The sequence below is a fragment of the Amphichorda felina genome, assembly GCF_050947745.1.
Source record: "Amphichorda felina strain 45539 chromosome Unknown scaffold_1, whole genome shotgun sequence".
NCBI lineage: Eukaryota > Fungi > Ascomycota > Sordariomycetes > Hypocreales > Bionectriaceae > Amphichorda > Amphichorda felina.
The window spans coordinates 1421027-1437413 of NW_028145049.1; the positions used below are offsets into that span (position 1 = coordinate 1421027).

Sequence of the window (16387 nt, forward strand, 5' to 3'; positions counted from 1 at the left end):
GAGGGCGCAGTTCGTTTGGTGGTGGTGGTCACACTCGACGCTGACGTACGAGCGCGACAGGGGATCGAAGCTCTGGTGCCAGCTCCCCACCTCCACGAGACGAGACGGGACGGAAGCCCGAGGGTTCCACGTTGGAGCAGTGCAAGTAGTAGCAGAGATGTGTCGTTCAATTACAGGATATATTAGGGACAATTCTCAAGGGAACGTAACGCTTCTCTACTAAATCGCCTTATTCCTACGATTTAACAACCAATCTCCCCATCATGTCAGTCAGTTCTCTCTGTCTTGAATTCGCTAGGCCAACGTTGGGCTTTGTGCAGGCTGCCAGAGGCTTGTAACGGGAAACGGGAGGTGGATACAGGTAGGTGGCAGTCACGTGCACAATCACGTTTTGCATTCCACTTTAGATCCATCGCAGATTCTCCACCAAAATGCTCACACCGGCTCAACTCCGGAGGCCAATGGGCTCTGCCCTCACGTGCACCACCAGCCCTAGAACTTTTCCGCCCACACGAAATTCGCCAACACTTTCGTGATCGCCGCGCCGTCCAAGATACCCTCAACCCCCGACAACTAACCCCAACACCGGCAGGATGAAGTACATTCATTCCCAGGAGCTCCTTGAAATCCCCGAGGGTGGTACGTGCAAACTCACATTTTCTTACGCCCGACCGGTCGAGTTTGCGCAGACGTCGCGCTGTTTTGGTGGACGGACCTTCTTGGATCGGAGACGTCTGCAAATTTCGGACCGGGAGGAGGAGGGCATAGGAGGAAGGCATCAATTGGGAAACAGGACGCCTGCTGACTTTCTCTTGCAGTCAAGGTCAGCATCAAGACCCGCATCGTCACTGTCGAGGGCCCCCGAGGTACGAACCGTCCACACCAACCACCCCGAACGAGGGGAAAGCACCCCGAGGCAGTTTCTGACATCGCGGAACAGGGAAGCTCGTCAAGGACCTCGGCCATCTGGCTGTCGTCTTCGGTCAGCCCAAGAAGAACACCATCTCCATTGAGATCCACCACGGCAACCGCAAGAATGTCGCCACCCTCCGCACCGTCCGCTCCATCATCAACAACCTGATCATCGGCGTCACCAAGGGCTTCAAGTACAAGATGCGCTACGTCTACGCCCATTTTCCCATCAACGTCAACCTCGAGAAGAAGGCCGACTCTGGTCTGTACGAGGTCGAGATCCGCAACTTCATCGGCGAGAAGTACGTGCGCCGGGTCATGATGCACTCTGGCGTCGACGTCGAGGTCTCCAAGGCCCAGAAGGACGAGCTCATCCTGTCCGGCAACTCGCTCGAGAACGTTTCGCAATCCGCTGCCGACATCCAGCAGGCCTGCAAGGTCCGGAACAAGGATATCCGTAAGGTACGGTCGAAATCTCTCTCTTGCGGGTACTCTGACCCCCCACTCGAGGGGGCCAGCAGTAGCAGCCTGCACCGATCAGTGGAATTTGGGCTAACATCAGCAAATAGTTCCTTGACGGTCTGTATGTTTCCGAGAAGGGCAACGTCGTTGAGGCATAGACACGGGAAACGGATGTTTGTTTCTTTTGCGTTTCTGGGTCTCGGAGTGGCGAAGGGTCATCAATGCATGTCACGTAGCACGGCCGCTACAAAAACGAATTTAAAAGCAAAGAGAAGATGATTCTCTACCCTCACGTCCGTTTTTAAGCGATATACGAAGTACCAAGACCATGAACAAAGAAGCGCCGAAAGTCTCAAAAGTTAATATCTCTCTCACACAAGCCATCTAGTCCCGACCTCCTGTTGCAGGGATTTCACTTCAACGCCTCATTTTCCACCATTGGTCTCAGAACTGTTAATATATGCATGTTCTTTCATTACAGCGATGCCTGAGCCGAAGCTGCTTCATGTCTATCGTTGCTAACTAGGAAATTTCCTCGTCTTCATTCCTCGTATGTCGAGCTCTCATTGCCCTTGTTCTTTTTCATTCAGTGTTCGTCCAATATCCTCAGTCGTATCGTCAGCTGCGTGCCGGCCAGCAAAAAATGGTGCATCGAAAAGCTTCAAAACGAAATCGCGCCCCCAAAAAAAAACAAGATGAAAAATTCAACCCTGACGGGATCTTTTGATCAACCGTTCTCGCAACGCCTGCAAAATCCCACCCATATGTGCAAAAGTCCGAGGATCATATCTTCATGTCCGAACCTGACTTCCAATCATGTTTCAAAGTCGAATGTATGTGTCTGTTGTGTACAGAATGGTCTACCCCTAGTACCAGTGGTAGGTAGGCAGCAGATGGCCATTTACGAGCGGCGCGAGCGTGAGCTCTTGCTGTATTGCGACCTAGGCGGGCCGCGGCTGTCACCGGTGCGGCGAGTGCGGTATGTCCTCCTACCGGAGCTTGAGGTGCCTGTAGATGCCGTTAGTCTTTCGGATCGGGGACCTCTAGAGTGGAGCTGTTCAAACTTACTGGGACTCGTGGCATCCGAGTATGAGTAGTAGGAGTTGCTGTACCGCGAACCGGTCGGCTTGCGGGCAGGCTTCTTGTCGCTCTTCCGAAGATTCAACAAGGCGAGCAACGTGGCAGCAAGACCCGCCAGTCCGAGCCATTTCTTACCGCTCGACTTCTTTTCGCTGTGACCACCGCCGCCGCCGCCGCCGCCGCCGAACCAGCCGGAATGGCGGTCACGGCTGCCGTGACGGGAGTAGCGCTCCTCGTAAACGTCGACGTGCTCGCGCTTCTTGCGGCCGAAGCAGAGGCCCCACAGGCCGCGGGCGATGCAGCAGAAGGCGATGAGCAGGAGGAGGACGGCACCGGCGATGGACCCAATGACGATGCCAGCAATCTCACCGCCGCTCAGACCGCCGCCTCCGCTGCCGCCCGCGCCTGTGGCACCGTCAGTGGTGCCGGTGGGATTGGGGGCGGTCTGCGTGCCAGTGGGCACCTGCGTCTGGGTGATGGGCCCCGTGGTGACGAGGGTCGTCGTGCCGGTGACGCGGTAGGGTGCCGAGTACTGGGTGGTGGTCTTGCCGCCGGTGGTGATGACAATGGTGGAGGGCTCCTGGTAGCCCGGCTTGAGTGAGCACTGGCCATCGAAGGCGCACGTCTGCCAGCCGGCGCAGCAGATGGCTCCGCAGGCTTCCTGCTGGTCATTTTGGGGAACGCAGTCAACGCCCTCGGTGGGCTCAGGGGCGGGCTCCCAGTGCGTCATGATGGTGCTGGTGTATGTCCTGGTCTCGGTCCAGGTGGTGGTGATGGCCCCCCACTCGCCGCCTCCATGGGGCGCGACGCAGGTTGCAATGTCGCCATCGATTGTTGTGCAAACGGACCTCCCGCTGCAACAGAGTTGATTGTCGGCGCCGCAGTACTCGTTGCACTCACGGGGTTGGAGGTACGAGTATCCCAGGTCGTGGAGGTCGTCTCTAGGGTAGGGTGAGGCGGAGGTGAGATGAGCGGCGCTGAGCAGCGCTAGCACCAGCGACTCCAGCGGTTGCGACCGCCACGACGACGGAGTGCAGCGCATCGCGGTGGTCGTTGGAAGTAAACGCCAGGAATGCTGAAGTGTCTCGGGATGACAGGAATGCGGAGACGCGGGAGGAGGCGAGGAGTAGCGGATTGACTGAGGATGCGAGTCAAATCACGCTCTAAACACGCCGTCTGATGGAGGTCGGATCTGGCGGTGGTACAAAAGTACGAATATCCGGTACGGTCCTGATACCCAATCCAAGACGTCGAGTGGACGGGGCGGCGCAAGCCTTGGGAGTTGGAGCTGTGACACCCAACGATAGGGCGAGGCTCGAGATCAGAGTTTGGGGCAAAACTCAAAGAACAATGCAAGTGGAATGTGAAGTACGGGAGAAGGGTGCGCAGCCGTTGCGGTGGGCGCTGCAGGGCGAGGTGACTTTAAGAGGGTGCAGAGGCGGTGGTCGTGGTCATCATGGTTGTGGTCCCAACCTCCCACTTACACGATCCAGCCTCTCGATTTCATGGAACAACCACGACACATTAGAGGCCCAAAGCGACCGGGGTGCGGCGGGTAGAAAGACGGACGGCAGACTCTTTATATTTTTTTTCTACTTGTCGGATGAGCCCACGATTGACTGTTGACAACCCGGAACCTTGTGTGACGATGATGACTTGGGCGGCATCGGGGCGGGATTCGAGACCGCCTTGAGAATGGTTTGGTGGTGGTGACTGCCAACTGGACTCAGTGGACTGGTGAGGGGTCCGTCGTCTAGCACTCTGCCAGCGCACCAAGCTCTCGGCCCGGCCCACTTCTCGGGCGGCTTCCACTCTGGGCCGGGGTTGTCTATCGATAACAAGGCCTTGCGCAGCAGTGCGGTCGGGCTCGCCTACCTACGTGCCTGTGCCTTGCAGGAACAGGATGAGACACCTTATTAGCCTTGTCGCTTTTCGTGCATATGCACTGTGTGAATAATATCTGTACTAGCTCCATCTTAAAGTTAAATCCCCTCTGTGACATCAGCACGAGTTGCAAAAGTCTGAGCAGGCATCCGACGCAGGCGGTTAACCAGGTTCGACTTTGGGTGGCTGGGTGGCTGGCTGGGCTGCGGCAGCGGGGCCGGGGGGGTAAGAAGAAGCAGCGGAACACGAGTATTCGGCACGGATCAATGTACTACCGTGGAACACCACTTCAGCAAAGAGATCTCCACACCCCAAAACGCCCAAGCCCCACTCTTCCAGGCCCAGTCAAACTGTGGCTCGTGCTGTGGCTCGCCTACGAGTTGGCTCTAGCTGGTAGCAACCGCTCCGCCAACCACAGGAGAGGAGGGAGCTGTCTGGTGACGCTGCATCATTGGCAACCTCACCCCGTCTCCCATCTGCTCCTCTGCCTGCGTCCGCATCGCAGCCACGACCTCCTCTCCTTCCCCCCCTTTTCTCTCCTTCCTAACCCCCCGCCGCCCGCAGCAGCTGCGGCATCTCCCTCACAATGTCGCTGGATCCCCCGACGTACCTGGCTTCGCTGCAGAGCAACATCCGCCAGCGGCCTATTCCCTGGGATGGCGCTGTGCGCGCGGGAACTCTGACCGAGGAGCAGTACAACAAGGTCCGGGCTGTCGACAAGGCCAAGAAGCTCGAGCAGAGGAAGGAGACCGTCCAGGGAGATCTCGACGGTTACCGCCTGCTCTTTGTCGGCGCATCAGGGAAGCCTAGCGTGATCGAGTCCGCTAGCCAGAACCCCAACGTCATCCAGTATATCCTCGTCTTGCTCTCAGACTTGCTGGAAGGTAAGTGCGCTCCGGGAGGCCAGAATATAAACTTCATAAGACCTAGAATATACTGGTTCCCCATTACCAGTCTTCAATCACGATGCTGACACCTGTCGAATCCTAGATGTCCCCTCCCTCGCTAAAGCCCTCCTCAAAACTACCGACCCATACCGACACTTCCTACCGCTCCTCAAGTCCAACAACACCGAAGACCCTATCCCTCTGCTAACCGCCCACGCCCTGACCAGCCTCATGGCCACCGCGCGAGACGAATCCCAGTCGACGCAGCAGGCCCTGCCTGTCGTACTCACCTTCCTCTCCGGCTTGGCCAAGAGCACCGATGCTGGCCTGCAGGATATCGCCGTCCAGGAATACTCGTCGCTCCTCTTTGGACGCGTCTCGAGGGATCAGTTCTGGAACCAGCGTAGCGAGACCGTCACCCCCCTCGTCAAGATCCTCCAGACCGCCGCAGGTATTGGAAGTGGAGGCAATTCATCCGCCAGCCTCTGGAGCGGCACTGAAAATGTCCGCGGCGGCGGCTTTGAGGGCTCTCTGAGCGGTGGTGTTGGTCTGCAGCTTCTGTACCACGTTCTGCTGGTCATGTGGCAGATGAGCTTCGAGGCGGAGGATATTGGCGACGAGCTTGACCAGTGAGTGATACCCTGATGGGAATCGCAATGTAGACAGATTACTGACTATCATGCAGCGAGTACGACATTATACTTCTCTACACACAATTGCTGCGACTGTCGCCGAAGGAAAAGACGACTCGTTTACTCCTGTCGACACTCTACAACCTGCTCGAGAAGAACCAGAAGACGCTGCTGCCAACAGCCGTCCTTGCACGCCTCCCTAGCGTGCTGGGTAATCTGGGCAGCCGCCACCTGACGGACCCCGACCTCCTGGAAGACCTGGAGGCGCTCAAGGAGATGCTTGATGAGTACACCAAGACCAAGACGACGTTTGACGAGTACGTCGCAGAGGTGCAGTCTGGTCACTTGCGCTGGTCGCCGCCCCACCGGAACACGGTCTTCTGGGCGGAGAATGCGCGCAAGATCCTCGAGTTTGAGAATGGCGAGATTCCCCGGAAGCTAGCCGAGATCATGCAGCACCCGTGGGACAACGACAAGCAGGTCCTGGCGATTGCTTGCAACGATGTGGGGTGCCTGGTCAAGGAGGTGCCGGAGAAGAGACACCAGCTGGAAAAGATTGGGCTCAAGGCGAGAGTCATGCAGCTGATGCAGTCGGAGGATGAGAATGTGCGATGGGAGAGCCTGCGGGCGCTGGGCGGGTGGCTGAAGTACACCTTTGAGCAGTAGTGCATCGTGTAGGACGTGGACGGTGTTGCGTATTACCTAGTATTACTGGTTGTAGTAGAGGCCATGGTAGACGGTCGTTTGTCGTTTTGTGTACTGGATACCTTGCGCATAGTCATATGAACCTGCGGGGGGCCATCTCCTTTCTACGCAGGATTCAATAAATATATTCCATGCATTTAAATTTTATTCCTGCCGGCACGTGTCCGTTGAGAGACACATAGTCATAGGTTTTCGTAGTAGTAGTAGTAGTACTACCAGCTACCTACAGACAAGAGAGTCGTTGCCATTACTCGTCGGTGCCAACAACCGTCGGCAAAGGCCCGAGTATCGATATCGGAAGCTGATCCGCAGGTACCCGAGCCCCACACAAGCCAGCGACTGACGTATAACCATATTCCTGCCAGGTACCAGGTAGTATTACTTTCTTCATCCTATTTACTCTTTCTCAACACCTCACTTGATCGTCTGCAATTGTTGGGACGCCAATTGAGACGAGCTGCGAGGTTCCAACATGGCTTCAAGGACGGTCTCCCGATTCCAGGCCTCGCTGGCCTCGAGGCGCCTGCGCAGTCCCTTCTCGGCTCCGCTTCCGCCCTCTCTCACAGCCCAGGCCAGCGTCCGGTACGCGTCCGGTGCTGCGACGGGTGAGCTCAAGAAGACGCCGCTCTACGATTTCAATGTCGCCAATGGAGGCAAGATGGTGCCCTTTGCGGGCCACCACATGCCCGTTCAGTACGCCTCGGCGCCGCTGACCCAGTCGCACCTGTTCACCCGCCAGAACGCCTCGCTGTTCGACGTCAGCCACATGGTCCAGCACACATTCAAGGGCCCTGCTGCCGCCGCCTTCCTCGAGAAGGTGACGCCATCGTCGTGGTCCAACCAGGAGTACATGCAGGGTAAGCTAACGACGTTCCTGTGGCCAGACACCGGCGGCATCGTGGACGACAGCGTCGTGACCAGGGTCGGCGAGGACGAGTACTACGTCGTCACCAACGGCGCCTGCTTCGAGAAGGACTGCAAGTACCTCGACGAGGAGCTGGGCAAGTTTGGCGGCCAGATCGAGTGGACGCGCATCGACAACTCGGGTCTCGTCGCCCTGCAGGGCCCCAAGAGCGCCGACATCCTCCGCGAGGTGCTGGCCACCGACGTCAACCTCAACGAGATCTACTTTGGCACCGCCTTCTGGGCCGAGCTCAAGCTGGGCGGCGGCAACCGCTCCCACCCGGTCCTCATCAGCCGCGCGGGCTACACGGGCGAGGACGGCTTCGAGCTGTCCTTCCAGGGCGACAAGTTCCCCGCCCTCGAGACCACCACGCCTGCCGTCCAGGCGCTGCTGGAGGCCGCGGGGCCGGAGCGCCTGCAGCTGGCCGGGCTGGGCGCCCGCGACTCGCTGCGCCTCGAGGCCGGCATGTGCCTGTACGGGCACGACCTGGACGACGCGACGACGCCGCCCGAGGCGGCGCTGGGCTGGATCATCCCGCCGGAGCGGCGGCAGGCGGGCGGGTTCCACGGCGCCGACGTCATCATCCCGCAGCTGACGACGAGGAAGAAGGGCGGGACGGGCGTGCAGCGGCGGCGCGTGGGCCTGGTGGTCGAGGGCGCTCCGGCGCGCGAGGGCGCCGAGATGCAGGTGGACGGGGAGAAGATTGGCGTCATCACGAGCGGGTCGCCCAGCCCGACGCTGGGCAAGAACATTGCCATGGGGTACGTCAAGGACGGGCTGCACAAGCAGGGGACCGAGGTGGACGTGGTGGTGCGCGGCAAGAAGCGCAAGGGTGTCGTGACCAAGATGCCGTTTGTGCCGACCAACCTGGTGAGGAAGATGTAGTGACGAGGTGCTGGATGGTGCACTTGGAAATGGTGTTTGCTTGCTCTTTGGGAAATCCGGGGTTATCATGATGGCTATTGTATATATTTCTTCTCTGGGATGAAGCCGGCTGTTAACGGGTACTACTACTACCACTACTATGATGCGAGCTAAAGGAGTATGCGCTCTGCATTGCATCGCTTCAGGATGGAATGGGAGAACGGATCTAATGAGAGGACGGCTGATGATGTGCCAAGTGAGCCAACAATGGGAGACGAGTCAATGGACCCGCCAAGAAGTATTATTATCCATCAATTCGGATCCGTCACATGGTGATGAGATGTAGCCACGAAAAACCATGGGAAGCCGTCACGTAGCAACGTACGACCTCCCTCAAACGAGCGGCAGGGTGAATTTGGTCTGGCAACGAGGTCCGCGAGCCTCGTATCTAGAGAGGTGTGTGACTACTAGGCGTTGACTACGCTGGAAGGCGTGTCTTTGGAACCGGGTTGCGTTGTTGAAGAAGAAGAGATTTTTTTTTTCTGCGGCCCCCTGCGATGGGAAGACGGAGGCTGAGGATGGATTTCAGGTGGGGGCCTCGTGACACCATGCTCAGTCAGTGTGCTGCTGCTGGCATCAGCCGCCCACTCACCGCTCACTCACCATTCTCACTGGTCATTCTCATTCTCACCTATGTGACCTCAAAATCCTGGGGAAAGTATTACATTCTGAGGGCGGTGCTCACGGCATGATGCATTCAGGTCCATCAGACTAGATCATGCACTAGACAAAATAAACCGGGCCTTCTCTTGACAAGTATGTTCAGCTGTGCAGGTGCTTGGAGCTGCTCACCTGCTCCCACCTGAGAAGGGATGCCACGAGGGCCGGTGCATGAAGCAGGACCTGCATACCGCTGAGCCCCTGACAACTATCGAGGCTGCCGGCAGACGTCGCGTGAGCCTTTCGAACACCCCCAATGACGCAGGCCTGCCCAGGCGGCTTACGAGTCGTTGCTGGCATCGTCTCTGGCTGTCGCACATGTAGGGGCTCCCTCGAGATTGGCTGTGGGTGGCGCGTCGACAGCGCATCCAGGGGTAAGTACCCGATGGGCATCCTATATAGGACGTCGGGCGTCTATTTCTTCATGAACTTGTATCCGACGCCTCCATTGAATCCAGCGACTTCTCCCCGCGCTGGTGCCAAGTCTTATCGTTATCGGCTCTTGTTGGTGCCCAAGGCCCTAAGCTCCGGGTCCCTGCAGCGGCTGGTGCTGGTCGAGCAAATTGGGGACACCGCTATTGCATCCCTGACTTGGCGGCGACGTCACTGCACCACCTGAACGGTATTTTTCGCCGCATCGCGTAACATCTTGGGGAACACACTTTCATGACATGGACGCCATTTGAACCTTGACAAAAATTCGCGTCTCCTGGTAGCCGACTTCTCCCTCCATCCCTCCACGCTCTGGAACCCTCCATCCTCATGCGCCCCGGATGGGTTTTGGCCCGCGACTCCATCCCCAAGTCTGAGTGACTGATCACCACCAGATAGCAACCCCAATGGCTGCGCTGGCCCTCTGGTCGCAGCTCCTGCTGCTGGGCCTCGGCTCCGTGGGCCTCGCGTCCCCTATTGACGGTTCTCAGAAAGTCCTCCACGCGCCGGAGACGCTCACCAAATCCCGGAAGCTGAATGGCAGGTTCCTCCACATCACCGGTATGTACTCACTCGTCTTACGTGTGTGCCGAATGGGCCTGCTAACCACCCTGTCCGCCCTGAAGACTTCCATCCCGACCCCTTCTACAAGGTCCATACATCCACCGAGCAGGGCATTGCCTGCCACCGCGGCAAAGGCGTCGCTGGAACCTACGGCGCCGAGACCACCGACTGCGACTCGCCCTACTCCCTCGTCAATGCCACCTTCGACTGGCTCGCGCAAAACGTCAAGGATGACATTGACTTTGTCGTCTGGACCGGCGACTCGGCCAGGCACGACAGTGATGAGAAGCACCCCCGCCACGCCGACGAGGTCATGGCCACCAACCGCATGATAGCCGACAAGTTTGTCGAAACCTTCTCCTCCGACAAGAACAGCCTCGACGTCCCCGTCATCCCCACCTGGGGCAACAACGACTTCCTCCCCCACAACATCTTCTACCCGGGGCCCAACAAGTGGCTGCGCAAGTACAGCGACATATGGCGCCGCTTCATCCCCGAGGCCCAGCGCCACTCCTTTGAGTACGGCGGCTGGTTCTGGGTCGAGGTCGTCCCCAACCGCCTGGCCGTCTTCAGCCTCAACACCATGTACCTCTTTGACCGCAACGCCGGCGTCGACGGCTGCGCGTCCCCCTCCGAGCCCGGATACCAGCACATGGACTGGCTGCGCGTCCAGCTCCAGATGCTGCGGGAGCGCGGCATGAAGGCCATCCTCATCGGCCACGTGCCCCCCGCCAGGACCGACAGCAAGCAGAACTGGGACGAGACCTGCTGGCAAAAGTACGCGCTCTGGCTGAAGCAGTACCGGGACGTGGTGACGGGATCCCTTTTCGGCCACATGAACATCGACCACTTCCTTCTCCAGGACGCAGAGGAGATCAATATCAAACCCGGCACCAAGAGTCTGGGCGTCCGAGAGTCCCTCGACGGCGAAATCTCGGTCGCGTCCAAGGAGGACTACCTCCGGGAACTGCGCGAGGAGTGGAACAAAATCCCCGGATCCATCTTCAAGGGTCTCGCGGAAGAAGTAGAAGAAGCGAACGCTTCTGGAGTAGATCCTGCTAAGAAGAAGAAGAAGGACAAATATAAGGAGATTGGTGGCAAGTACGGCGAACGATACTCCATCTCTCTTATCAGTCCTAGCATCGTGCCAAACTACTTCCCCACCATTCGTGTCATCGAGTACAATATCACGGGTGTCGAGGACGCAGCGCTATGGGTGGACTCATTCGATGGTACGGAGCCCGCTGCTTCTCCACTAGAGGAGCTGGAGGAGGAGGACGATAGTCCTGAGGATCTTCTTGAGGAGCTGAGGAAGAGGGACCTCAATTCCGAGAGGAAGAAGAAAAAGAAAAAGAAGAAGGGAAAAGGGAAGAAGCCAGCGAAGCCCAACGACCCGAATCTTATTGTCCCCGCCGACCCGCCCAAGGGATCAACGCCAGGTCCCGCCTACTCCCCGCAGCCGTTTACCTTGACCGGCTACACCCAGTACTTCGCCAACCTGACCCATATCAACAACGACATCGAAGACTCGGGCTTTGGGGGCTCGAAGTGGCATGACGGGGACTACTCCGGCGAGGACCCCAAGCACAAGGACCCCAAGCCCAACGAGTTCAAGTTTGAGGTCGAGTACAGCACCTTTGACGATAAGATCTACAAGCTCGATGACTTGACGGTCATGAGCTACCTGAAGCTTGCCTACCGGATGTGTCCCAAGAAGAAGGGCAAGAGCAACGCCCTCAGTATATGGGACGATGATTTCGAAGACGACGAGGACGATGAGGTTAACGAAAGCCTCGTCGAATTCGACGAGGAAGGGGAGGACAGTGTGGAGGATGAGGTTGACGACGACGAATTCGACTCGGAAGACGACGACATGGAGCCGCAAAAGAAGAAGAAGAAGGGAAAGAAGAAGAAGAAGAACAAGAACAACAAGAAGAAGCATTCCAAGAACAAGACCTGGCTGCACTTCCTCGACCGCGCCTTTGTCGGCACGGTTTCCAAGAAGGGCCTCGAGAAGATATCATGATTTGTACAGGGGACAAGAAAAGGTAAAGAAAGCTGCTTGGGCCTGGATTTTAAACAGCATGTCTGGAGTTGGGGTGCAGATGACAAGTCTTGCAACCTGCAAGGTTTTTATTTTTGGTAACAGTATCTACGTGCGAGGGTTATATATATGGTCAGTCATGAGTTGCATCAGACGCCTCGAGTCGCCTCGAGTTATATACATAGGATGGTAGATGTAGGTACCAGGAGTATGTTTCAATAACATGTATGTATATATATATATATATATATATACATAGCTCATTAATGCTACAACACGGCGCTGTAAGGGTATCTAGTGAAACAAAAGCATCTCTGTCATAACGGGCTTCGTGTGTACCATGAAAAGTGTCGTCAATCTGCCCATGCCCGACCTCTCCTTTCGCACCCAAGACATAGACATGTGTGCTCCTCCCCAATATTAGTCGATCCCGTTGACCACCCTGAGCGCTCGCCGCGGCCCCATGACCACGTTGAAGAAGCTCGGCTCCTGGCCGTCGAGGAGGTTCTCGGTCGACCCTCCCGCCCCGCTGGTTTGCCCACCACTCGTGTCCTCGCTCTTCTTGGCCGCCGTCCCGCTGGCGATCCCGCTCCCGCTCCCGCTCGGGTCGTCGGGCGTCGACTTGGGCTCGCGGTCCGAGCCGACCCAGCCAAACGTCTCCTCGGAGCTATCGAGGCTGCCTGGGCGGTGGTGGTGGTGGTGGTGCCTCCCGCCGGGGAGGAAGAGGGCACCGGAGGGGTGCTGGAAGGTCTCGGCCGAGGCACCCGAGTAGCGATTGGCAACGGCGAGGTGCTGCTTGTAGGCGCTCACCTGGCGGCGGTAGAGCCAGGCGCAGAAGCCAAGGTAGAGGGCCAGGGCGCCGGTGATGCCGGCAATGACGCCCGCGGCGACGAGGCCAGGGTTGGGCGCCCCTTCGCCATCGCTGTCAGCCTCTGAAGAGTCTGGGCTTCCAGTGGGTGTGATGGTTGTCGTTGCGCCGGACTGGGTAATGGTGAAGACGGGAGCTTCGCCCGTGGCAAAGGGCCCCCCCGTGGCGGGTCCAGCAGCCGGTGTTGTGACGGTGGCACCGCCTTCTTCCTTGCCTCCAATGACTTTCCTGACGGCGTCGGGGACGCTGTAGCCGTAGGAGCCGGCCAGGACGGCATTGTCAGGGTGAAAATCTGGATCATGATCCCCCGCCATGAACTCGCTCTGCCACTTGAGGGTCGAGGCATCAAAGACGTAGACGCCCGGTGATTCGCAATCGACATCTTCTCCAAGGTATCCCCCCACGACAACCATCTGTCCATCACGCATGGTGCACGTGTGACCAGCTCTGCCGTGGGGGGTGTTGTCATCAGAGTCAACCTTGATCCACGTAAAGGACGGAATGGTCAGAATGTACATGTCATTGTACTGTATTTGTTCCTCCTGCAACGGCTCATCAGCTCCTGGACGCGCTCTAAATCGTTATTATCATCCACGGGGAGGAGACCTACAAATGGCTGAAGATTCTGGCCACCAAACATGTAGATCTGGAAGCTTGAGACGTCGGGGGCGCTGGCAACGACGGCGCAGGGGTTGACACGCACGTCGGGCGTGTCACCGCTCGTCTCCTGGTGGAACCACTTGGAGTTGGCAATGTCGTACACGGTGAGCGTCTCAAAGTTGTGCGTAAAGGTGTCGGCTGTCCCGCCGGCAAGGCCGATGAGGACGCCCTGCTCTCCCCATCCAGGTACAAAGACCAGCACGCCATCCGCCCGCTCGGGGAAATCGTCTGCCTGGACGCCACCCTTGGTAATGTTGCGAAAGATGCCCCCATCCGCCGCGGCGGCACTGCCTGAGATCTCTTTAACCCCAGTGTTTGTGTACCCGGGGTGGGTAAACTCCAGCAGGCTCTTGAGATAGATGCGATCGGTATCTGTGGACCAGCCGGGGACGGTAGCCCAGTCCAAGTGGCCGCCGAAATACCAGCTCAGCCCCAGTTCGGGAACCGACACACCGGCACCCTCGGCAGCTCGATGAACCGGCTCACCAGCTGGAGTGGAGAAATTGCCATCCGAGGTCTCGGGGCCAGTGAATTCGGTCCACTCCCTGTCCTTGATGGAGTACCTCCACAAAGATTCAGGGGAAGGGTCGGTGTAGGGCGAGTCGGAGAACTGCCCACCGTACAGATATAGGTTGTCATAGTCGCGCCATAGATAGCCGTTGGCAACGGCGGGGGGGCCATCAGGAACCTCCAGCCCCGAGAAGGCCGGGGAGTTGATGCTCCAGTCCTTGGTCAGGTCCAGCGCCAGGAAGTTGTTGTTCCACGTATTCTCCTCCTGGTCTTTGTCCCGCTTCGCCTCCCCGCCGTAGATGTAGAGGGTGCCGTTGACTTCGGCCGCCTGATGTGCCCAGCGACGGCAGACCTTGGCCGGGCTGATCTCCCTCTTGATCAGGGCGCCAGCTTCGGCGCCGCTCCTGCCGGCCCCTGAATGTTGCGAGCGGCAGTTAAAGGCCGGGATGACGAGGGCAATGAGCATGGCAATCATGGCGAGGCGCTGCAGTCCGGCGACGGATTTGGGCGGTGCTCCCGAGGCGCTCTTCACCCTGGGTCTGCCTTTCGAGCCAGCCAACCTGGTGTACCAGGGCGCGGGAGGTTCCGAGTTCTGTCGTTTACGCTGCGAAGCGCTGGGCGCCGAGTCGTCGCCTTGGGACTTGCCGTCCGACGGGAGTGCGTCCCGAGTCGACCGTGTGGGTAAGGCAGCAATGTCCCCAAGGCTCTTCTCGCCAGTGATAAAAAGGGGACGGTCCTCGCTAATAAGAGGCGACGAGCCCATCGCGCGGGCCGTGTTGGTGGAACCATGGTCGACGCCAATCTCGGTGAAGACGGAGCGGCGACCCCGGGAGATCTTGCTGGGCATATTTGATACGAGAGGGTGCAGGTTCGAGCCCAGCCGTAAGCGGTCCGAGGTGCTGTGCGAGTTGAATCGCGGTCGCACGGGAGAAGGACTGCCCGAAGGTTTGATGTCGTGCCCTGGCGAGGTGTCACGAGGGGCAACAACAGCAGTATTACTAGTAGTAGTGGCAGCGGACATGGTGAAAGGGCCGCCGAGAGGAGCACCGCGTAGGCAAAATGATAAGCGTTCCCGGAAACTGGGTAAAGCAGGCAGCTGTGATGTAGCCTGCCTGCAGACTGGGCGCATAGGCGCAGCGTTCAGAACCAACGATGATAGATCGATCTCTGGGCAGGAGGCACAGCTGATTAGGACGGAGGAAGAAGACGCCAGGCGTGAGATATACATACGTAACAGCAGTGACATCCCTTCAGCGCCACCAGCTGGCATGATGGCACTGTGCAACATCGCCAAGGTCCATCCCCGGAAGCCCGGGGAGAGAGACCCTCGGGCGGGTAATAGCCTAGTGAGGCCAGCCTCGATCGACGCCGATGCGACGGGGACGGTGGAGGCCCATGCAGATGGGCCGTAGCCGTTCTGGGGAGCGCATTGTGCCTGGTATGGGGTCTGCCTGGGTCGTTTGTTACGTTTGGCTTGTCTGGGTCGTCTGGGAGCCGAGACGCTCAAACCCCTGGTCTCCATAACATCATCGATGCGTGTGCTCGCAGGGCGGTCGAAAACTTGGTGGAGGGATCGTCGCACGACCTGGCCAAGTTGGCACAGCTTCGCACCATTTGGTCCGGGGGCCTGTAAGAGTCGATCCAGGAACGGCTGCCGCATCGAACCCAATTCCTCTTGATTGGGTGCTTGGGCCCAGCCGCCGCGTGTTCGTATTCGAGTTTGCGAATAGTATCGGATCTTGGGGATCTTGGGGATGAGGGCGACGTGGGGATAAACTCCATCAACGGCTGCCAAGTGCCAAGGGCGTTCTATCAGATCCGCTTAACGGAGAAGCGGTATGGCCAAAAGCAAACACTGTCAGAAACAGTCTAGCATTCCCGCCTGGCCACGTTGGAGCCGCCCTGGGAAAAGTCACGACGTAGCTGTCACTTGGTTGCTTCCTGGGCCAAGCTTGACGTCAACTTGTGCGTGATTCTGGGTGGACAGTGCATAAACTCGAGTGTTGAGACTGTCTTCCCGGCGCCGATCCATGCACTCCATACAGTGCGCCCACCCCATCCACCAGTTACTACTTCTTCACCGTCATCACCCATCACTCGACTAGAGATATAGCCACCGGCGGCCACCACAATGAGACCCTATGCAGCAGGCTAACCAGTTTACCGGGAGATTTGGCTGTTTCAGAGCCTGGGAATCCGGGGAGTGGCCCAACAGCACCAGAATTGATGGTTTGCTGTCTGGCCATATTGAATCAGGGG

The 16387-nt window shown here is 58.2% G+C and overlaps 6 protein-coding genes across 6 annotated transcripts; 4 read left to right on the forward strand and 2 right to left on the reverse strand.

Annotated features, from left to right (window-relative positions):
- Positions 1-593: 593 nt before the first annotated feature.
- RPL9B (60S ribosomal protein uL6) lies at positions 594-1532 on the forward strand (the record flags this gene model as incomplete). Its single annotated transcript, XM_083189949.1, has 4 exons — positions 594-639; positions 819-866; positions 941-1374; positions 1482-1532. 4 exons carry the CDS (start codon positions 594-596, stop codon positions 1530-1532), a joined length of 579 nt encoding a protein of 192 aa, XP_083053808.1.
- Positions 1533-2275: 743 nt separating this feature from the next.
- ACO1O0_000451 (uncharacterized protein) lies at positions 2276-3496 on the reverse strand (the record flags this gene model as incomplete). The annotated part of the gene is made up of 3 exons (XM_083189950.1): positions 2276-2382; positions 2443-3308; positions 3369-3496. 3 exons carry the CDS (start codon positions 3494-3496, stop codon positions 2276-2278), a joined length of 1101 nt encoding a protein of 366 aa, XP_083053809.1.
- A 1428-nt stretch (positions 3497-4924) lies between these two features.
- VMA13 (H(+)-transporting V1 sector ATPase subunit H) lies at positions 4925-6523 on the forward strand (the record flags this gene model as incomplete). The annotated part of the gene is made up of 3 exons (XM_083189951.1): positions 4925-5222; positions 5329-5854; positions 5911-6523. 3 exons carry the CDS (start codon positions 4925-4927, stop codon positions 6521-6523), a joined length of 1437 nt encoding a protein of 478 aa, XP_083053810.1.
- A 511-nt stretch (positions 6524-7034) lies between these two features.
- Positions 7035-8351, forward strand: GCV1 (glycine decarboxylase subunit T; the record flags this gene model as incomplete). The annotated part of the gene is made up of 1 exon (XM_083189952.1): positions 7035-8351. The coding sequence occupies one exon, from the start codon at positions 7035-7037 to the stop codon at positions 8349-8351; it is 1317 nt and encodes a 438-aa protein (XP_083053811.1).
- Positions 8352-9889: 1538 nt separating this feature from the next.
- On the forward strand, positions 9890-12072 carry PPN1 (Metallo-dependent phosphatase-like protein; the record flags this gene model as incomplete). The annotated part of the gene is made up of 2 exons (XM_083189953.1): positions 9890-10043; positions 10109-12072. The coding sequence occupies 2 exons, from the start codon at positions 9890-9892 to the stop codon at positions 12070-12072; spliced, it is 2118 nt and encodes a 705-aa protein (XP_083053812.1).
- A 438-nt stretch (positions 12073-12510) lies between these two features.
- ACO1O0_000455 (uncharacterized protein) lies at positions 12511-14975 on the reverse strand (the record flags this gene model as incomplete). Its single annotated transcript, XM_083189954.1, has 2 exons — positions 12511-13500; positions 13569-14975. 2 exons carry the CDS (start codon positions 14973-14975, stop codon positions 12511-12513), a joined length of 2397 nt encoding a protein of 798 aa, XP_083053813.1.
- Positions 14976-16387: the final 1412 nt, after the last annotated feature.